The 23700-nt window shown below is 37.4% G+C and overlaps 1 protein-coding gene across 6 annotated transcripts in view; it reads right to left on the bottom strand.

Annotated features, from left to right (window-relative positions):
• PICALM (phosphatidylinositol binding clathrin assembly protein) overlaps positions 1-23700 on the bottom strand; it is a 64811-nt gene that overhangs the window by 15726 nt on the left and 25385 nt on the right. For 3 of the 6 annotated variants that reach the window (XM_084306031.1, XM_084306033.1, XM_084306032.1), the window contains exons 2-13: positions 21118-21260; positions 18947-19022; positions 17546-17648; positions 15415-15508; positions 14789-14900; positions 13363-13469; positions 12203-12244; positions 11398-11483; positions 10023-10146; positions 9538-9674; positions 7290-7390; positions 259-339 (exon numbers count right to left, since the gene is read on the bottom strand). In XM_084306031.1, coding sequence (XP_084162157.1) covers positions 259-339; positions 7290-7390; positions 9538-9674; positions 10023-10146; positions 11398-11483; positions 12203-12244; positions 13363-13469; positions 14789-14900; positions 15415-15508; positions 17546-17648; positions 18947-19022; positions 21118-21260 — 1206 coding nt within the window. Of the gene's footprint in view, positions 1-258; positions 340-698; positions 783-2215; positions 2366-7289; positions 7391-9537; positions 9675-10022; positions 10147-11397; positions 11484-12202; positions 12245-13362; positions 13470-14788; positions 14901-15414; positions 15509-17545; positions 17649-18946; positions 19023-21117; positions 21261-23700 lie in introns of all 6 variants that reach the window. The other 3 variants (XM_084306034.1, XM_084306035.1, XM_084306036.1) reach the window with 2 other exon arrangements.

The raw sequence follows: 23700 nt of genomic DNA, 5'->3' as shown, positions 1-23700 counted from the left end.
ATGTGGTGTGCGGCACCATGGGAACTACAGGAAATCCTGAAATGGGGAGATACTCATTTCTCATACTAAATACTTAGCACGAGCTGAAAATAGATAAATCACTTGTGACAACACATCTAGCATAAGCACTACTACATGAATCAAAGTTGGAGGCAAAGTAATAACACACTTCTGTAGCCAATGATATACCTACTAGGTCTAGGCACACAACACATTCACATTTCCGTGCTCGTGGTAAGGCTGAATCCCATTACCTACCTCCAAATAGACCAGCTACAGAAGAAGGCTCATTGCGGAAATGAGAAGCATTAGGGTAAGCTTGAGGACCACAAAAAGAGTCTGATAAGGCATGGCACACAGAAGAGAGAAAGCCAGGAAAGGAGAAGAAGGAGAGTTACAGAAAGAGAACCAAGATATACTCAATTTGCTATTCAGAAATTTAATTTCAGGTTAGCCTATAAACCCACATATAATCTAATAACATAGAAATAACACAATGAAATTAATACACACAAGACATACGAGAAACAAGTTTTCATTGTCTATAATACTAAAGGGAAGAAGAACTGTTTCAACACCACAGCTATGTTAGGATAAACATATTTTTCTTTTCTTTTCAAGCAAATGCCATGTTTTACACCCTTGGAAAAAAAAAAAAACAAGTGTAAAAGCTTCAAGGCATTTTTTTTTTAATATACCTGACGTATAATGATACAGCCCAACAGTGGATTCATATTTGGTTGCCACAAAGGGATTTAGTTCAGTAAATGGATTGTAATGATCTAAAGAATCAGAAAGAATTATTTTAAATCCACGTTCACATTAACGTAGCACCTTGCCTGTGCTACCACTAAAGCTGCATCTACATTTCACTGAGCAATCTGCCAGGAAGTCACACTTTGGATTGAGACACGACTTTACAGAACGAGATGCTGGAAGGGAAAGCAGGGTCACAAGGCCATCCATCTCCGGTGATTTCAGGGCTGGAGTGTGACGAATGTGACACCAAACCATCCCCAAGGCCCACCCCGCTGCTCGCTGACAGCCCTGCACTGACACAGCTTTTTGTATGGCTGCAGAACAAATGCACAGGATGTGGTGGAATAACATCCCTAGTGAAAAAGGTGTATTGCAAACAGTCATTCTCCATCCGCCTGCAGCCATACACATTGTCTTGGAAGCATGGGAAAGAGAGATTAGAGAAAGACCAGGTTATTATGCAGGAGTAACAGCTTGAAGTATTTGTAAGCTCCTGCCTTAGCCAGCTAATCTGCCCTGGGAATTCTGGACAGGAGTTTCACAGCACAAGTTCTGCTCTGGAGACTTGCTTCTCTTCCTCTCCCCCCACCAAGAAAAGACAAGACAGAAAACTAGTCAAAATATAGGTGGTATGCCTATCTCTGAAACGATCTTTGGTTTATCCCTGTTAACAAATGTCAGAGCTACCAAATCTCTCTTATAAGGCAGTCTGGATTCTTCTGAGATCTATTCTAGTGGGGTTCAATCTGCAAAAAGAAAGCCCCGTTGGTTCGGCAAGGCTGTCTTTAAACCAAAGTTTGCTTAGGAACAGAACTAACGTATAATTAACTGATTTTTACTAAGAAAGCTAAAATTCAAAACGTAATCAATTAGTAAGTACTTGCACCAACAGAAATGGCACAGGGATTTCTAGTATGACAGCACATTGAATCACCTCTGAACTAAGTTATTCATAGCTTTTAAAAGGTGAGCTCTTAGTCAATCGCCTGGTAGGTAGAGTTTGAGCATAGTACGTACCAAAATGCCCACGGCTTTATCAGTTTTGTTAATGCCAACACAACTGGGGAAAAAACACAGGAGCTTACTTTTTTTTTCAGGGATATTTATAAAGAATATTTCAACATGAGGAACAGAAAGTAGCATTTCCTTTCAATTCTTAGAAATATAATTTTACCTTAAAATTCCCAAACATAAAAAACTGGGTTGAAAGGTACTGAAATGCAACTGCTTTAACTGTAAGTAAGTTTCTTTACATCAAAAAGAAAACCACTTAGGCAGTTAAGCAAGGATACTAACGCTATTTTCATGGCATGGCTATAAAATCAAGTTCTAACATAGCACAAAAGCCCCAAATGACCAGCTTCCAGTTCCTCTAAAGCCCCACAAATATACTTTAGAAACCAGAATACTATTAAAATTTTAGGAAACAGGTAATTAGTTTAAAACGGTACTTTACCAACAAACATTTCATGTGTGGGTGTCCTACTGGTGAAAGTAGAAACATCAGAAGACACAGACAGATGAGCAGCATCGTTAGTTTTTGTAAGGAAAGGATTTAGGTTTGGAATGGCATCATCAACATTATCAACAGTAGCAGAAAAAGGATCTGTCCAATTCCAGAGAGCAAGAGAAAGAAGAAAAGGGAGATGGATTTAGTTATATGTTACTTCCTAGGGATAGGAGAGTAAGAATTCAGAGTAGTCCAGGAAGTATAGTCTTCTCCTGGACATCTCTAACTTTGGGATGACCTAACTAATATTACCTAATTTTCAAGTTGTCCAGAGCTATCCACTCCCTGCTCGAGAGAAAGACTACAGGTATTAGCCATTCATGTAATTTTCATGTAATTTTAAAATGAATGAATACCATCTTGGTCTTATATCGTGTGCTTCTTCCATAGTTTTATATGGAGAACTAGTACGTTACTTCTCTTTAAACACAACCAGCTTTTGCCTGCCTCAGACATGCTCCTCTGATGCTTCCAAAAAATTCTCCAGAGCAGTGACTGCCTCCTACCACAACAGAGTCCAGATGGGAAGAAAGTAGTCAACTCTAGGGCTGGATTTAACAAAATAAATAAAGAACATCTCCCAAACCCCAACACTGGAGCTGTTAACCTGCACTTTCCCATCTCCTGATCTTTAAACTTTGTTTATGGATTTCTACTTACTGGGCATCATGTAATTCTTGAGAGCTTTACCTGCACTGAGGTAGGCACACGGGGCAGAAGCCTGTTTCTTACTGCCAACAGCCATTATCTGCGAGCAACCAAAAACCTGCTCTGCTTAAAGGGACAACAGCCAGGAGCAGTGTCAAAGAGACAGTGCCTGACTAAAAACCAACAGACAGCAGTGGGAATAAGGGAAATATAGATCTGTGTGAGTGACTTCCTAGACACAGAAGAGTTTTGAGGTTTCTTCAGGATGTATACAGCATTCCAGGATCCAGCATATAAAAAGAAAAGGGAACACAGCTAGAATGAAATAACTTACTGGCAAAAAGAAGTGAGGCTTAGCTGTCTGGCTTCAAAGTACATGAATCCTTGGTGGAAAACTCAAGAACTCCCTGATGAGATCAGCAAGAACTGCATCTAGCCCTGTGTATGACTGTTTTATCACATTACCTAGAACTGCAGCTTGCTCTTCTAGAAAAAATCACATACAGAAATGTTGGAGTAATAGTTGTAAGAGATTTCTTGAGTGATTCACTGTTTTGGCACATTTTTCTTTTAAACCTAGTTAGACTACAGCTTACCCACAACTCTTACAAATACTGCAGTGATGTAGGCAGCAGCTTCAAACTATTTTCTCTGCCCAAATCTGACCTTCACGATTCTTAACTATAAATCCTAAATAGCCTGGTATCATGTAGCTTTCAGTCATGTAAGTGCTAAAGAAAATGAAGTCTTTGAATCATTGAATTATTTTTTGCAGGCTTAATACACACTTTCATTTTCTGTAAGCTTGACAACTTAGTAAGACTTGACTTCTCTCCTGGAGTGCCTGGCTACATCACAAGAACAAGCACCTTCAAAGGCCTTTTTATAAATCATTGTTATCAAAATTACAGTGCCCAACAGTGAGTAAAGGATAAGCACCATAAACTAGTATTGTATTTGTTATATACACCAACAATACAAAGCCTTCAAATGTCTTACACCTGTTTTAGACAACCATATTACCACCTAACGTACTTGTGGATGTGCCAGTCACCTGAAACTGCATCCTTGCTTGCAGGTACTTATAACTGCTGTCTGTTACGAATGCTATTTCGGAATGTGCAGAACAAACAGATCTGACAATAAAACAGATGAGATTATTCTGTAATCAATGCCTGCTTGCTTGTTCTGTTGCTGCTTCACATTGTTCTGATTCTATTGTTTCTCCTTGCAACTGGAAAAATTCCCATCAGATAGAGCAAACTGATTATTTCCATACTGATACATTTGTTGCGCTTCTTAAATTTAGGTACAAATTGGTAACTGGCAAGTATACCAGAACAAATACTGCTGGAGTGGTCTCTGAACAATCCCAATAAACATCTTTGATAAAAACTTCCTTTACTCTTTTTAGTTTTTTTTTTTTTTTTTTAATATTGGTTTACAATATTTGTTTGTATCTACTATCCACTGAAATTAAACATATACTAAATAGGGCAACTGTTAAATACCACCTTCTGTTCCCAAATACCAAGACTGCATAAAAATTCATGTTTTGGCTAGGAAGACCACGCAATGCAATTTTATATTATCAGGATTTTGTCAGAAATGTAACCTGGTTTTAGACTCTCTGCTGGTCTGTCTCATTCTAGCTCTAGCTGGCGTGTTCAAGTCTCAAAACCTGCCAATGCTGTGACACAGGTGACAAAGGTAATTGAAAATTAATTAGGTTGGGGTAATTCACATCCCAGCATATTCAAATTAAAAAAAAAATTGCTGTCTCTCCTGACAGCAACACCTAAACATTTCTAGAGCCTAATTTCATCCTTGAATACACATGGCATCTGCTTGTGTCAAGGGAACCGCTCTGCACCTTCAGGCTATCTGAAGGCATTAGTGATTCAAGTGCATTTAAAAAAAAAAAAAAAAGTAATCTAAATTTGGCCAACTTCTGTCTTTAAGTTATCCGTCAAGAAGTATCTTACCTGACATTAAGAATGACAAAGGTTTTCCAGGGGTATCTCTCACAATTTGAAAAAAATAAACTGAAAACATGCGATTCAGAACCTATTCTTTGGGAGTTTTTAACCTCGTTATTAGCTTTAACATTTTTTCAGGACGACAATGAAAGGCAGCAACCCAAATATAATGCCTCTGTAACAGTTTATCCTTTTATTACATATCTAAGAGTTGCTGCATGGAAGTCACAATCTTTACCTGTCTCTTGTCCATCTGCACCTGGTTCCATACTCTTCTCAAAGTCACCACATACACCAAATACAAACATCATCATGTCAGAAAATTACCTAAGGGAGGGATGCTGTGCAGTGGTTAGAGCACAGGACTGGAAATAGCTCAGGTCCCATTCTTGGCTCTGCCACTGACTGGCCGTATGACTTCAGGCAAGTCAGTTAATTGCTCAGATTTCCCCATCTGTAAAATGTGGAAAGCACTTCTTATCTACCTTGCCTATGTGAAGTGAGTGTTCATGTCTGTAAAGCCACATAGCTTTCATTAAAAGAAAATGAATCTAACAAAAAAAACCCTGGTGATCTCAGAGCTTTGACCTAAAACTTCAGCAGAACATCTGTAATTTAATCTTCTAAGTATTTAGAAATGTGCCGTTAGTAAGCAGATTATCAATGACTATTACTGAAGACCTTACCAGGAGTAAGGCACAACATTAAACAAACAGACTTCCAGGCTCAATTTCAGGTTATTAATACCAAAAATAATAAAGATAATAAAAAACCCTAGATTGTGAATGACATTCATGAGGAAGGTAACTTCCTTGTCTAATTCCCACCCCTGAGATAATTAGGACAAGCTGAAACAGAAGGTACTACCAAAAGCAAACAAGATGAGCCAAAACATTTCTCTCCATTTCTAAACTTTAAGCCTAATAAGCATTGAAATTTGTAGGCATAGCTTGATATGCTCCCCACTGCATCTTTCTCAAATATGCTCTGCTCAGCCAAACTGAAGGACAAGTAAGCTGTGAGTTTTTTTTTAAGCTAGCACATATATTACTAGTGCTTCCATCACCCAAAACCATGTGTTATTTCCCTACAGATGAATACAAAAAGATACAAGACACAAAGCACACAACAAAAGTAAACAGGAAAGTAGAATACATATGCTGTTTATTACAAAAATAAGTTAGTTAACTGGAAAGATGTTTCGGAAAAGCTATAGCTCAAATAGAAATCGTGATGTAAAGTTTCAGAATAGTATTTTCCAATGCCTATAAAGCTTTTTGACGTAGCACCTCCTACTTTTTTTTTTCCACACCATAAAAGAAATTTGTTACAAATCAGATGCTTGTTAAAATGCTTATCTGGAGATAGCCACAGAATAAAATAGTAAGCTATGGAACTAAGTGTCATTTATATAGAAAGGTAAAAAGAAACATTCTGTAAGAGGTTTTTAATCCTCCACCAGTATAACCAACAACACAAGCCACCAGCATGTGTTACCTACACAAGAAGTATTCTGTAACACTGCAAAGCAGAAAAGAGAAGAACGGCAACAGCTTTGACCATAACCTTTAAGATTAACTGATCTTGAAGCACCACTCATGATGTACTGGAACACTCCTGCCCTGCCTCCCTGGTTTAAGGGCATGCCTAGATCAGTAATATCATCTAACTTCCCATTCAGTCCATCATAGTAATGGGGCAGAATAAAAATGTGCATATTCTGAAATAAATTGAAGAGATTCCCTTTCACAATTTAGATCTTCAGTTAAAAAAAAAAAAAAGCTTCGGCTGGATCTCTTTCTTTGATTTAGCCACAGTTAATTTGCTTTTATAGTTAAATACAAGTTTTCTGCTGCATTTCAAAGAGGTGCTTTGTTTTGTTTTCAAAAACTAGCTTTGGATTGTCTTGCTCTTTAGACACATTTGTCTCACAATTGCCTCATCTAAATTCTTCTGTTATCACTTGCAAAACTGATTTTTAACTTCACACCATTTAAAACTTATTTGAAAACTTGCATATTCGAGTTCAGTACATGATACGGTTCAGTATCTGGCACGCATCTTCACAGAAATGACTTCTCACAGCTAAGCTTCTGTAGCTTGCTATGTGACCCTTGAAGACAGCAGTTATAAGGCTGACTCAGCTGGAACTAAAGGAACATTTTTATTAACAACTCTTATGTCAAGACTGCTTGTGATCACCACATGCTCCTATATTACTTTAATCTGTACCTGGATCTGACTTTTCCCCTGCTCCTTTAATCCATTTCTAGCTTGTCTTTGCAAGTTCTCTTCACAAGTTTTTCCTGAAGAAACAGCCCACAGACTAGGGAAACATTTCACAGGAATCTTGCCACAGCAATTAGAACCTTAATCTGAGTCAGGATTCTTACCTCCCCAGGTACTTCCTACTTGTGGAGCAGCAGATATTGGATGTACAGATGGATGAAACGTTGGCTGCAAATCAAGCAGATCATTTGGCAGTTTTGAAGTGCTACAACGACAAATTAATACAACTGTTTGAACTGCACACCATGGTTTTCAATACAAGGCAAACACTAATAATTGCCAACAGTAAAGGAAGCTTTGTTACAAATTGGCTGTTACAAAACGGATGCAACAAAGCCATAATCATAAAGCCTGCTGAATTTCATGTTTTCAGTTTTGCAGAAAAGTGTTAATATAGTAAGCAAGTTCTGTTATATCAAATGACTTTTGCCAAAGCCAAGACAAAAATAAACAGCCTTCCCATCTTCCTTGCAGTCTAACACCATGGCTAAAACTCTTAAATTCAGTAATCTTCAGCAAAATAACCTCATGAAAACCCCACAGTGTGAGATCAGGCTGATGGAACTTACTTTAATGGGTTACACCATCAAAACGTTACACCTGAAACTCCACAATCTATCAGATCTATCTACTCAGATCTAAACCAAACTGAGATCCAAGAACATCCTACAGAAATGAAAAGTGAAGTCTAAAATACAACCGTTGCAATGACTTCAAGAGTAAACAGGCACAATAAAAGGCATCTTCCAGCAAAGAGTTAATTTCAAAATCAAATTCCTCCTAAAAAAAAATGGAGCTCTGGTGTTCACCTGGAACTTTTCAGCATGTGAGATGAACCAACATCTGCACACTTGGCTATGGACATCAGCAGAGTAACTGTGGCATTCAAGGTTCTTTTGAAATGAGATGGGCAGAGTTTAGCAGAGTTTAAAGGCTAGAAGGGGCATCCTAGACCTTTATCTCTTCCTGCTGACCCAATTCCTTGCATCATTCAGTTCTTACTATTTCACTTCAACAGTGATCAAAGTCACATTTTGCCACCACTGCCTCTATTAAAAAGTAGCATGGGCTGGCACAGCACTGTTAAGTGAGCACGAGAGTCAGTCGTTTTCAAGTAAAGCTCGTTCAGGTCATCAATTCAATGGAAACATTCCATCTAATAGCAAGCAACTGAACTTACAATCCAACAAACCCACTTCATGGCAGCTTCTGTTGTAAAATCTGTTCTTTGCTCATCAGTCATACTGCCAGCAACTGAATTTAGAAATATGAAGCATGTCTAGCCAGATATTTCTGTATTTCAGACCTTGTAAGAAGGAAAATCAGGCACTCAAAGTTCCTATTTCAAAGCATGCTGCCATTTCAAATAGTTTGGCCTCTAAAAAGTAATTTAAAAAAAAATAAATCAAGGAAACCTTTCAGTTACGAACACTGACAGATTCTCAAGCTCCTTATACATGACTCAGCTATTTGCTACATATGTGGTGTCAAGTAACTTCCTACAATAGCTTTCTAGTGGGACAGAAGGCTGTAGAAGTGCTGACTCCTAAAGAACTGCAAAGAGCAAAAGGGGGCAAGTAGATTCTTGCATGAGTTCTAATGAAACTAAGCAATTCTTCTTCAGGTTTAGGTTCAAATCCAAAGCAAAAATATGCCTTAGGAGAGTTATTTCCTTCTTCCGTACTCATAGCAGCACTGCACCTTCTGATATTATTCGATTTGACAAGTATTTTACAGAATAAAGCTCACAAGCTTACTCATACCAGCAGTTCCTGCTAGCCAAAGAGCAGGATTAGCAGGCACTGAGTACTCCTACACTATCTTTGCAAGTCCTTGCAGACAGATGTTCCAGAGACAACTCAAGACTGTAAAAACCAGCTTCTCTTTTTTCAAACCCTGTTTCAGGCTGTCCTTTTTGTGAAAATCTACCCAGAACATTTGTTACAATTCAAGTTCTGAAGACTTAGAAATGCAACATATAAATCCTGTGTTATCTTTAAGACCTCCCATACTGAACTTTTATTTGATTTTTCCCAAAATAACCTGTAAGGTTCTCTGAGGGCAGGGCACGTGCATTTTACAGTTTCAACTGTCTTGCTTGCCTGACAACAGATACAAGAGCTGTCAGCAGTTGGTTCTTATCAAAAATTATTCTGCAAACAGAGGATGAAAAACATTTCTACATTGTTATTTTTAGTGACAGGTCATTTTCCCATCAACTTTACACAAAACATTTCAGTCACCAACACGCTCTACACCCAAACAACCTTCTCCAACGTATGCTCCTCTAAAGTTTAGAGGAAACCCTGGCTGCACGTCATCTCACAGTGAAGCAACATCATTGAAGCATACCTGTTTGAAGAGCTAGGGGTAGAAAAAATATCAATGGCTGGTGTAGTCATTATGCTTCCTGCTGCAGTCGACACGGGAGAAGCTGCAGTTGTTAAAGAGGTATGAGGTTTCTTTGCAAGTTCTTTTAGACGTTGCTCCTGTTGGGAAAGTGAGCTGGCATAAGAAATCCAGAAACAACATTTGTGTATATGAATTTAGAGGCAAGCAGAACAAAATCTATAGATTGTTTTTTTAATTATTCCACACAGTAGCGCATCAGTTACTTAAGATAGTTACAAGAGTCAGCAGTGCCCCAAATCCTTCAGAAACTGCTTTAACAAACCCTTCACAAGTTGTACAGCATATGTAAGAATCTACTTCCAGTGCTTTGCCACCAGCACCCATCCAGTATCAACAACGCTGGCTTTTCACTCTGCTCCCTCAAGAATTTTAAGCTATCAAATAGAGCACAGAAGTCTTTTCAGTTAAAAGATCTGTATGCTTACCTTTAAAGCTTTCAAGCGAGCCTGTTCCTCCTCTAATGCAGCTTGTTTTTCCCTTTCATCAACTTTTGTCAGAGACAGGCCGGTGCTTGCAAGGGAAGAAACTGCATTGGAAAGGGTGGTAGCCCTGAAGTAATTGGACCAGAGAAAAGCTGGCTGTTAATAGGTGACACGTGATAGAAACATCTGAAGAACACTTTGCCTGTATCCACCCTCCTGCTCAGTCTCCCTTCGAACTCTTTAAAAACACTGGTTATATCACTATACAACACAACGTGGTAAGTTTCAATAAGATACACTGTATGAACTTGCAAAATAAAAATAAAAATAGAAATCAATCTATTCTCACATGTTGGATCATGGGTTTAGCTCCCTTAAATGTTTCCCCTCCTAACTCCGTCAGAGAAAGCTTTATTTGAAGCTTTTGCTCTTTCCCTATTGACTTAAGACAGCATTACGTGTAGATACACAGAAATCTCTGATGAACTAGGCTGCAATTCAAACTGTTGCTAATTTAACAGATTTAGTTAAGAAACTATCAGTGCAACTAGTAAAACCCAGATGAAAAGTCTGCAATTTACCATGCTTAACTGTGTGCAAAAAGATTCAAGTTAAATACTAAACTTCTAAAACAGACTAAAGTAACTCTACAAAAGCTAGTAAGACAGTGCTGAAGTCCTAAAATTGTTACCACCATAAACAAGAAGCAGCAAAATGTGCCTTATTCTTTGAACACGAAAAACTAAATGCTATTTAATTTTGCAAGTCTTTTCCCCCATCCTCCAGTATTAAGGATTTTATTTAATCAAGTTAGTACAATCTAGAGAAATCCTCTAGGTGACTATGTCTTTTAGCAAGCATTCAAAAACCAATGAATACTGTAATCCCCAATTACTTTGAGCATCCATTTTTAATTTAAGAACTTCTGGAAGCATTTTCTCGCTTCTGACAAAAAAAAAAAAAAAAAAAAAAAAGAAGATTCTCTCTCATCTCGAATCTTAATCACATTCATAAATAAATGCTCCGTAATTTATAGAAGTCTTAGATGTTAACAAAATGAGGATTACTGACAGTAATTTTTTTTTTTTTAAAGTTTCTTCAATAGCTCAAGATGAGATGTTAGAAATTTAACTACTACACATGCGATTCTACAGCAAGTTTTTTCAGCTCCTTAGATTCTATTTCTGTTGACCTGGAAGAAACTGTCTGAAGAGCAAGACATCTGATAACCTGCTATGCCATGATAACTAATACAACACAATCTTCACTTCAGCAGAACCTATACGAACTTTAGTTCATAATGGAGTCCCAAAATAATGTGCCTAACATTTGATTTATTTATTTATTATGTTTTTTTAAAGGACAAGGGCATAAGCACCTGCTTGCAGCTGTGGAGTCTTTGATTTTCTTTCCTTCTAGAGAAGCTAAATGCTGCTCCAAAGCATCAAGAAGGCTACTTGGTGCCTGGAAAGAGACACGACAGGTAAGAGATAGGAAAAACCTAAAGACAAAGCAAGTCAGTAGTTAAAAGACTTTGAGAAAGTACAACTCTAAGGCAGCTCGTAAGAACTCAAAATACTTATATCACATCTTGGCATCCAGTTGATATTTAATTACTTTAAACATCAGGTGATTTAGTCTCTTCACTACATTATTCTGTGTCATAATGACTCACCCGTAAGGTACTGAAATATGTCAAGAGATGTAAAAATTAACAGCTAGGAAACAGTAAACAGAATCAGAAGCAGCCTGTATTTCTGGGAGACTTTAAGAGGGAAATTGTTCCTAAAGTCATTTCTATGTGCATGCTCTGCAAACCTTCACAAAGTATTTCAACGGGCACGTTGCCAAAAACAAGCTTGCTAAAAATTGTAGCCTCGTAACATCATGTAAGAACTTCATTACGTGAATGCAGAGACAAATTGTGTTATCAAGCATGATGAAAATTACATTGTCTCAAAACTCAATTAGAGTGTGAAATAAACAGCCTATAACATTTTAAAATAGGATCACTGCATATGAAAGCCAGGCTCCGACAGCATTTGGATTTAATCACAAACTTTGAAATAACTCGGTGACAACATATGCAAGAAAGCATAAGTGAATGTTATAATGCCAAATTCTTCTGATTATGCAACCCCAAAACAGACATGTACTGACAAATGCATAATAGCTTTATCTACCTGTGAAAGATCTGGTATGTCTCCTCTGTCAATTCCAACTTGCTGTAATAAAACAAACGAGCTTTAGAATCTGTTTGCATTTGTGACAGGCAGAGATGCTCAAAAAGCAAACAATGTTAAGATGGAATCACGTAAAAAGCATAAATCTGTCCAGATACATTGTAAATATTGACAATCTGAACTCTATAATGGTTGGTTATAGTAAATTCTTTTGCTAAATTCACACACATTACAGAGATTTTAAACAGATGTGACCTTATAAACAAAACAGAATGAGAATCAAGTGTTTCAAAATTGTAAGGCTGGCGAGTTTTGCCTATCCCACAACTTATGGACCAAGTTGAGACCTACTGATACAGAGATGTAAGTGCTAAAATAAAGCACCTTCAAAGCTTTTTAAAGAAGCTTTACTTAACTATTGCTGTTTTATAAAATGCACAAACAAAACATTCTGCAGCAGCATGTACACTGTCACAGTAGGAAGATTAGTACTCTATCAACTGAAAGGACAAACAGAACAAAAACAAGCTTTACTGCCTAGATTTTTTTGCAAAAAAAAAAGTTATGAATAATAAAGAAAAGTAAAGCAAGCACAGCAGCATTCTCAACTGAGAAATTTCTTAATACTAGGACATACAGCAATGCTTCAAAGTGCAACAGAATAAATACATTAAATACACATTTTGCAAGGTAACTGATTTTTCTTCAGTGAGCATGCCCATAGGAGTTAGTCAAAAGATCTTAAAAAAAAAATCACAGGTTCACCTACTTATCTCAATTTCAATTTCTTATTTGTTGAGCTGTTATTTCATCTAAAACTTAGCACAACAGAATTTTGGGTTTCAAACTAGAATACATAGAAAGTAGCAGATCACCTTGCTTACAGCAAGGCTCTTTTCAAGGACTGCTAACAATGTTACGTAACCACGGAAGTTTTAAAATACTGGTTTATCTTTCGCTTAAGGAGGATGTATAAATATAAAAGCATTTTGTCGTCAGGTTTTTCAACACAGTCCTCAAATGAACTGATCACAAGGAAAGAGACTGACACGATGACAGTTGATGGAAATGAAACTAGACAGGCTGAAAGGAAGCAGTATCTGCTTTACAAGAAAATAAGCACTTTATTTCAACTAGAGGACTCAGTCACTGGGGTTTACCTCTGCAACTTTGAGGAACTCCGAAATCCGTGTCATTCTAGTGAGAAACTTCTTATATATGTCAAGACCTTCTTTGCACTGGTTCTTTTTCATATCAAAGTATTTTTCTATAAACAGCAAGAATAGTTGCATTAAATAAAATCAAGCATCCTGCAATGTTCCTGTGTGCATTTCAAAAGTAAAAGCAAATAAAACAAGGCAAACAGAAAATGCCTGCAGATTTGTTTTGCCAAATTAACTGCTGAAGTCGCTATGCCTAAGTCGCACTAAATGACAAAAGCTCCACTGAACACGAGCTAATGATCACCTGGATGCAGTTACACTTTACTTTGCAGTTACTCAAGGATCTCTCAAACAGAAGCACCCTGAAGAGGATTGTCAGCCCTAAGAATAGGTTATCCAAAGAAATATAAATTCATCCTCATTAAAAAAAAAGTTTATGAACTGACAGTCACAAGTTTACAGTAATCCAGAAGCCACCTATCAGGCAAGATTGTGGTATTTTCTGCAAGACTGATGTCTCTTTTTATAGGGTGGCCTACAACGAGATGCAACAGATTGCAAAACACTGGTGCTGAAAGTGGGAGGTTCTACCCCACCTTCTTGAAATAGTGCTTTCAGGCTTGTTTCTATACTGGGCTTCATTCAAAACATCAATCAAAGCAACTTTATCCGAGTTCTTATCACTGAGGGAAAACAACTTGACAGCGACTCTAAATATATCTGTCCTTCATTGACTAATTCTAGAGTTTACTTTCCATTTTGCCAGCACTAGTAATAGCAGCAATCAGATAGCTTGATCCAATCATAGAATACAACTCAAAGAGGCACATCATCAGGCTACTTTAAACTTAGTTATTTCTAGACTTTGTTTCCCTTTTATCTGCAGCGTGTGAGTGAAAGGACCTGAAGTGGGGAATTATAATTTCCCTTAAAATGTAAGATATGCTTTAGAAACATAACTAACCAATTACTCTAAACAGCCAACATTAAAGCTTCAAAAGCCACTCAATCAATCACTGATACTGTGGCTGCAAACTGGTAACTGACAGCAACCTACTCCATTTAACAATAAACAAAATGTGATTGTTTTCTTCGCTCTTCAAAAAAAATTATCAGTATTATGGCTCATATTTACCAAGCAGTTTAACGAGACAAGCAGAACACTACAAGAAAAAAGAAAATCTTGAATTGGCTTTGCTTTCAAAAACGTACTGATCCCTATATACATGCAGTGAAAAATGGAACCAGACAGAAAATCCGTGGAAATAAATCTGACTTGGGAAAAAAGTATTGCTGTAAAACCAGTAATATTACCATTTCTATTTCTCAAAAAAAAAAAAAAAAAAAAAAAGAGCAGATGTTTGCAATTGTTTACTGGGCTCCCTCCCCAAAACGTAGCATTGCAGAAAGCAGTTATATTTACCCAAGAGGTTAATAATCCCTTCGTTATACGCAGCAAACAGTCTAATGGCATCTTTGAAGAGAAGCATGAAGGCAGCGTTAATTACACCATTTGTAAGTTCATTGCTATTGACCTAGGAAGATCAGAAAAAAGTTAATTTAACTGAATTGATCCCTTATTGGGAAACTTAGAGCTGAACTTCAGTAGTCTGTCCCAATGCATGCTTTCTGATCATATCATTGGCTGTTACTGGAAGGTAAGCAGTAAATCAACATCTCTCAGCAGGGAATAAATTCAATCATTTTGATAAACATCTGTGTTAACTAATGTTAACATTAATTAACAGAACTGAAGAGAGCACAGAAGTAATCAACTTTTACATGAATAAAATTATTATACAATGTGCACAATTAGCACTGATTTAGTATGAAGCATTCTCTCCAGTTAGCATCACATTTTTTTTTCTGGTTTCTTGGGGTATATCAGTGAACAAAATGCATTTTGCTTTTCAAACTCTGTGGATAAGATGAACAAAAAGGAAGAACATGGAATCAGGTTCAAGACCTTTAATCTTAACCTATTTTACAAGCCTGTAGAGGTTGTACAACAGTCAATAGTGTTTGATGTGTACACACTGCTAAACTTACATTGAAATCAAGAAGTGCATCCATTTGATTCTGTATAATTGGTACAGTTTTTAGGAGTTTTTCTGTGCTCATTGTTCTCATCACTCCATCAGCCCTGTTTGTACAAAACAAAAGAAAATCCTTTGAGTGAATTTTGAAAGCAACTGTTAGCGAGAAACGAAACGTAGAAAATAAAACAGGTCAGTGAAAACATTTAAATTCATACAGCCATACAAAGCAGGCATTTTGATGTTTAAAAACGCTGTCTCGCCAATACAGCTGTAATGACTGCAGTGCACAAAAGCACCAATTTTTATTTGGCCAAAACATGACTCCAAAATGAATATTTATTCTGAGGGAATGAAACTGATATTGCTTAGAAATATAGCAGTTATGACGCATCAGGTAACCAAAAAAACACTCACAAGGTTTTTTTTTCATAAAGCATATTTTTACCTATGCTTTTCCCAGTACCTTGATTGTTTCATGTCACTCTAGATTATTTTCTTTCCAACTGAAAGCAGTAAGAATGAAAAAACAAGCTTGGTAGTATGCTTTTCAAGCTTTTCCAGAAAGATTATAGAGATTACATGACAATTCCTTTTAATGGTGAACTACCAATGTCTGGTTGTTTAATTGCTCAGAATAGACTAAGTGTTATTTTGCTGTCTGTTTGAAAAAAAATGCATGAAGTTACTCCTAAATATCCAAGACAAGCAACAGCCAAGGAAGAGGTCAAATCACCTCAGTGACAAGAAACAACTGCTGCCTGTAAGACAAAGCAGCCAGCCTTACAGCCCATCTGCATGCACGCAGCAAACCAAAGGGTTCCTGGAAGTGCAAGCCTGTGCATCTGCACAGAAAAGGCTGTGGCTGTTCTCCAACCTGGAAGGCAACAGGCAGCTGGCTGTGGTCAGCTTTCTGCTTGAGCAGTTTATTCCCTCCTAACAGCCAACAGCAACTGCAACAAGCCCAGTGTGAAAGGGCACGGGTGCAGTGCCATGGAAAAAAATGAGGTGTGGAACCAACAGATTGTTGTCCCCAGAACAGGCATTTTTCCTAGCTCACAGAAGTACCTCCAGGCACAAGCTAGGGGCTGAATAATTATGCTCTTTAGGCCTAAATAATTCACCTCTTTATGTCTTAAACATCCCGACTATGAAAAAAGTGTGCATCTCTAGCGGATCTGCAGCCACCTGACCCCCTCCCACACTTGCTATGAGGCTAAGAGTTGGTGCTGTTGGGACTCCAATCATCTCTGAAGGCAGAAAGAGTAAAAGGAATCCAGGAATTCCCCTTTTACTTTACTATTAGAGTTTAAAACAAAATGGGCTCTACAGTATTAGCAATGATACCTAAGGGATTTGGACAGTGTTCTCAGGCCACTTCCACTGCTGCAAGGCAGTAGCAGATGGTGTAATGCTATGGTCAACCCCCACTTAATTTTAAGTTAAATTTTGTAAGCGAATTAAGATTTTTTGCAACACTAAATTATCCTGTTTATGGATGTTCATGTAAAACTATGTTTTTTGAACTTTAAAAAGCACTGCTTACAGAGATAACGTACAAAGAAGGAAAGACTTTTAGCCATGATTAGTACACTTTCTCTGGCCTCTCACGAAGGTGATCTCCTGATAAGTAACATGATGGTTATCCAATTACTGGTGCTTTACATTGTTATTTTGCATGCAAAACAGGTACCTAGTCTCAAATAACCAATTTCTCTTGAAGGAGCTCACTTTCAAGGGAAGTTTTTAATTCAGGTAGACAAAAAGCAACTGCCACAATGTCCTCTCAAAAGTGTGAGCTGCCCTACCTTTACAAAGGCAATCAACTTGCCCCCAAATTTATCAGTTTTTCTTAATATTCTTTGATGCATACCGTTTTTCATTTCTATATATTAAACTCAAAGTTTACAAGAAGTACAATTACAATAATTGAAGTCAAATATTCTGGCAATATATATTACTAGAAAGTTGATAGTGTGTGATGGGGCATATCTAAGCGAGGAAAACAGACATTACTGTGTAATTTCACAAATATTTTTATGCACACAGCACTAAGCTATAACCAACATATTTCAGCTTTAATTGCTTTACTTACAGATGTAAGACAAAACCTCAAGACAATCAAACCAAACAGCAGTTCTTACCCTCTTTTTACTTTTGTGAAGTCAAAAGCCACCTGTCTATAGGAAACTGCCTTTTCATTCAGATACCTGCTATACCGCCTGATAAATGTTGACATGTCATACCCTGAAAAAAGAAGTTTCAGAAGCTTATTACTTGCCCAGTCAATTAATGAACAAAAACCTTACTCTAAAAGTTCAAGATACTAACACAAGACAGCTTCATTATATTTTTGCCTGGTATTCATTAAATTTTTGCCTGGTTTTGCGAGGTTAGTTTGTGCTACCAAGAATTGTGTACTTCCTTGTATTCAGCAAGTAAATCCAACAGGTAATACTGCAAATAGGTAGAAGAACTAAACTATGTACAAGTTTACACTTCACTTCCTAAGAAAATAACTTTCAAAAGCAAAACAGTATTTTTATGCAAATTTCCTAAAATTAGGAGTGAAATTGCTATAAAAAGACCCTATATGATGCACTTATGAAGATGTTTGCATCAGCTCCACAAAAGAAGTGGATTGAAGAAAACAAAAGAAGGCATTGAAGGAAACATTAGCACGTGATAGAAATTTTACTAAAATTAAGACAGTGTTGACAGATTAACAGTTATCAAAATATTTCAAAAGGATGCAGGCCAAAAAAAATCTGTTCATAATTTATGCTGGGAGCATGGAAATTGAGACTCAATAAAATGAGGCAATTTGGTAGACCCTTGGCTATGCCTGAGAAGGCAGCTGTCCCTAGGCAATCACCCAACATAGCAGGGTCAGTGCACTCCTAGCAAAAATTACAACCAGCAATGCAGAAAGCAAAAAACACCTCATGGAAAAAAAAAATGAAGCTACATGCATGATCAGAACTGCATTGAACTGTAGAGTAGCAGTTTGGAAGAATATCCCAGTTAATAAATCTGAACCAAGTAAGAACTCATTTACCCACAGAATTTAAAGAATTCAAAGGTTATTTCATTCATCTCAAAAATGGATGAAATAGTCTTTAAGCAATTCTGAAATACATTAGGTTGGGTTTTTGTTTTATTGTTTTTGTTTTAACACAGCAGTTTGTGTCTCACTCCGATACTGAATCCAATGCACGTATGATGCATTTTGAAATTTAACTTACTAATCAAAATACACCTCTCCAAATGGAGAAGTCTTCTGAGAAATAGCAAGAATACTAATTCAGATCTATGTAACTAAAGACGTAAGAAACTTTTATAGGAATTATTTTGAAAAGATGCACCAAATTCCACCAGCATGTAACTTCTGCCATGCCACAACAGCACTCTAAATTAAGAAATGCACTCTGGGGTAAAATACACAGAAAAATTACTTCTTCAATGACAAGGGTCCATCAAAATTACTGAGTTGCACTTACTGCCTGCCAGCACACTACTAATTTTTAATGAAAGAGATATCTTACCTTGTAATCCACTTTTGTCTAGGAAATTGCTCAAATTAAACAATGTGTTTCTGGACGCCAGATACTGGATAAAACGCTAGATGAAAGGGAAAAAAATAAATTATTTTACTATATTACCAGTGAGCTGGAACTGAGGTAACAGTAGTAGAAACTCTTGTTACCCAGGTTATATAAAATTTAGCTTTTAGGCTTTAGAATTGATTTCAAATCTGGAAACTATTACAAAAACTCAGCTGAATTTTCATATGAAGTTATTTATTTCAGTAAAAATAGTAAAAATCTGTGAGTAAATTAAAGTCACAGATACTGCATGAAGGACTGACTGAAAGACTGTTTATTTTAAGCCAGAATACCGTACAGGAAGCTTCTAAAAAACAAACAAATCCTCATTCTGTATGCTCAAAGTTGTTTCACTAACTTCAGTTTTAAAACGGTGAATTTAATTTTACCAGTCTGCCATCTTTACTCAGCACATAATTTTAATAAGTACTTAGCTTAAGTATGTAAATAAGGTAACAGAGGTTTATTTGCTTATAAATTAAGCATTAACTAAACATAATAACCCATATAAAACATTACAGTACCATGCTTAGTACATCTCAGGTTAGTTGCACATAATTCCAAACTGTTTCACAAAATAAATTATGTGATTTTCATCTTTTAAAGAGACTTCAGATCACTGGCAGCACATCTTCAGTTAGCAGGAAAAATAATTTTATGAAACACTCTCTAGAGAGTGGCTACAAATATAATCCAGACAATCATTCACTTGTAATAACATTTTCACTGAGGAAAAACAGTTCTGATTAGTGTAACACGTACTAAATTATTTTCATTAGCATAAATAGATAATAGACTAGAGGAGGGTAATGCACTCAGTACTCAGCCATAAATGAATTAAGTGAAAGCTGAAGGACCAAACGCTTCTCAACTTTTACAGAGGGATTTACAGATTCTTTATCACCTTCCAGACATTTTCATCAGCACTCAATGACTTCCTTGTTAATTGCTCAAGTAATATTTCTAGCTGTGAAAAGTTTAATCTCGAGAAGCACTCATGCTCATAATTCCTGTAACACACTTGTCAAGTAAAATTTGTTTGGCAGCTTTATTCTTAAAATTTTAAGAACTTCAGACAATGGTTCTGTGAATATCTTTAATTACTGTAAAGTGTATCAGTATCAGTTTAAAATTTGTACTAAAAAGTGCAAGCACAGCAAAAGCGTAGAGGCGATTTTGGAAAGTATCAATTAGCCCAACAATGATGCTTAGTGTCAACATGAAAAGTTTGCCCTCTTGTGGCTTACTTAGCTTCAAAAGATAGATCCAGTGTATTTCATCAAGACCAAAAATGCTCTCTCTGCAGCTAACCCGCAAGAGAAACCTGTGCATGTGTGTAAATGCTTGTATTTTTTGCACGTATGTATGCAGGCATGCATTTTTTATTTATCTTTAATTTAAACCTCACAACCCAGCCGCAGGAAATACAAGAACGCTGATTGCAAACAAATTAAAAGTTTTGGTCCTCTCTACAGAATTCTACTTGTAATTTTCTAAAGCTATCCCTCAACTCCAAAATTCACATAGCTTATATTGTACTGCTTGCAGTAACAAGCAATGTTTACAAATACTTTCTAATAAAACCTGAAAAGTATAGAAAAGCTTTGCTGTTTTTTAAACATAGAAAATCCAAGCAGCTGCTATGCTTGGAAAATAAAGCCCCATAGGGATTCATGTTGTGGAGCAAAACAAGCTTACTGCTTTTTGTTTAAATTGGGGTTTTATTCATTTGTTTAATTGTTCAACAGGATTTGGTGTTACTGTGATGTTCACACTCAAAACCAGCTCCCAGACATGCAGCTCCTTTCGCTGGAAAAGGCTCGGAGACAATGGTAGAAATCATTTGGGAGTTGACTTTTAAATAACTAAAATAACACCACAGGAAAAGGTACCTCCAGCATTCAAATCTGCATTCGGGACAAGCACTACAAACTTCGAAGCAGAAAGAAACTAAGTAGGCAAATACAATAAATCTTATGTTCCTGCAAAGTTGAACATAAAACAGGCTGAAATAAAGATTTTCTTTCAAAGATTAGTGGAAGAATTTAGCTGAAATTTATAGGAATGAAGTCTTGTAACCGTTCTCAGAAAGATATTGTTTGCTGTATTACCTCATTTCCATACACCATTAGATGATGGGTTGTGATGAGAGATTTGAAGACCACTACCCAGCTACTGTTGGTCGTTCTTTCAAACAAACTGTCCGCCAGCTGTGGGATGTTGACATTCATCTCATTTGTGCACTGGATTAAATCTGCAAAACAGACATTTTTAATTATTATTGCATCTTCTGTGACAGAAGATCAATAACATACAAAAAAAATCAGTATGCTAATTTTATAAATGAGTATTTCCAACGAAAATGGTGGGGCTTTCCAGGGAAATGAATAATTTCTTGAAAAGCACGGTGTCTTTGGTCCACCAGAACCTCATAATACAAGCTCCACTTTCCTCACTGCCAAGATTCCTGGTCCTCCTTTGTTTTTTTTTTTTTGGTTTTTTTTTTTTTTGCAGTTGCCTTAGAAAGTCCTGGAACAGAAGCACCAAAGTAATTTACACTACCTCTAACAACTCCCAGCTTCAAATATCCAACACTTTAATGACCAAAAGAATTCTTACTTGCTACTACTTACTGAAGCTTTGCTGGAAGACTAGAATTAATTTTAAGTATGAAACCTCAGATTTTTGGCTTCTAAATGGACTGGTAAACTCTTCTAGCCATTGGTACAGTGTGAGCAATATGAAATTCAAATTGCTTAAGTCTTGATACAATGCAATCAACACCTTCAAAAGTGTAACAGAGGAAGTGTCAAATGAAAGAACACACCTCTAGCTATAATGCCAGAAGCTGACAGGTTAACTTAGTTAAAACATGGTTGGTTCTTCTTAACAAATCACGGTTAGGAGCACACCAGAGGCCACGTTTGGCTAGCTGAAAGAGGGTTATCCAATTTTTATTCTGCCTGGATAGACAAGACCTAGTGAATCTTCAAACGAGTGTTTAAATATGTTACCCTGCCTACCTTCCTTCTAGCTTTGCTAGGGTCAGGACTGTCACCAGGAGAAGACGAGGTTGAAAAACCACTGAAATAATAAGTAGCAGTCCAGTCACTTAGTTTCAAACGCTGATGAATGAAGAGGTGATTTAAGAGCATGATGTTACAGTAACACACACAGAAGCAACTGTTAAGATCCAAGGGTGACATAACACGGCTTGCTAGTGCTGAATATGAAGCTTTAACTTTGCTCTCCACAGTCATCAATGACATTTTACTATTATTATCAGCCCCAAAATCAGTCACTGGCACTCAGACAGCCTTACCAGTGAGCATCACTCAATAAGGATCAGAAATCAAGCCCCGTGCCTGTGTGTGGTCTACTGGAAATTGAACTGGAGACTTTCACCTGAAAGGTTCCATTCACCCTTGAAGGCAAAGCTCTGTCCTGCCATAATCAAGCTGTCATTGCAAAGGACAGGAGACAGATGGGAAGCTTTCTTCAGACACATGAAGCAGACAGCACAGCCACCATAAACTCGGAACTGATGCTGTCAGGACTGGAAGAGCTGCCATTTACAAGTGTAATTAGTAAAGGAAGCACGCAGGAAATGACTTCCCCATCCAAAACATTTTGAGATGGCGAGATTAGCCCTTCCTTTATCTACAAGTCAAACCGGGATGACTCCAGGCACTCATGACCTCATCTTGAAGTCACGGTTATCTATTACTGGGTGATGACTTTTGGTGTTAAGACAATGTGAGGATATTACTCAGCAAGAGAAGTGCTCTGAACCGGATCATTAAAACCAAGCCCTGCAGCCTTGTCTCCAGGCCCTGCCACCTAAGGAACAACCCGAGCTGTTCTGTGCGAGGCTACCTGGCAGCACCACATATCAAACACGCAGGCAGGCATCGCGGGATGGCACATTTTGCTCTAAGAGGTGCAACAGATGAGAAAGTAAGAATTTCTATGATTAAATTCAACATTTGCAAACTAATCAATAATCCCAAAGAGGTGTCACTTGAAAATCCACTACCTAAAGTTACCAGAGAAATCCCATCCCTTCTGGATGGGATCTTCTGCTGAAAGATGTGCTTAAAAAAAGACTTTGGGATCAGGCTTTGGGATCTGCTGCTGTGTGTAAGAGAAAACAGGCTCTGTGACAGCAGCAGCAGATCATCCCTCACAGAACTGATGAGTGTTTGTGTGAAAAGCATATGAATGAACTTGGGGGTGGGGGAAGACAGGGCAGGCACGTTAGGGAAGGAGAAACATCAGCCAACTGGGAGAAAACGGGCAAGAAGAGAAGTAAACAGGCAAGTCTGGCCTTGAATGGAAGGAAATGCATTTGCAAATGCAAACGGGGAAGAGTGACTGCGAAATAAGTTACCACAAAATAAGTTTAGCAAGATAAGAAGCTTCTTCCTATATAAAATGCAGGTTGAACAGATGCACAAGTGTGTTCAAGAGAAGACATTTTCATCAGCACAGATGCTTAATAGCCTGGTAGGTCCTTCTACACTAAAGTGCCCACGTCAGACATATTCTAGAAAAGTTAAATCTACCCAAAAGCTTCTTTGGAAGTGTTTGCATGAGGAATGCTCATCAGGTAAAGAAACACACTAGCGATTTGTGTGCTAGGCAGGGCAGGAGAAGCAAGCAGCGAGGTAGCAGGAGGGACACGGCACCCCGCA

The sequence above is a fragment of the Netta rufina genome (genome assembly GCF_964035555.1).
Source record: "Netta rufina genome assembly, chromosome: 1".
NCBI classification, from domain to species: domain Eukaryota; kingdom Metazoa; phylum Chordata; class Aves; order Anseriformes; family Anatidae; genus Netta; species Netta rufina.
Note: the sequence above shows the minus strand (reverse complement) of the source record. Positions and strands in the feature narration are given on the sequence as shown.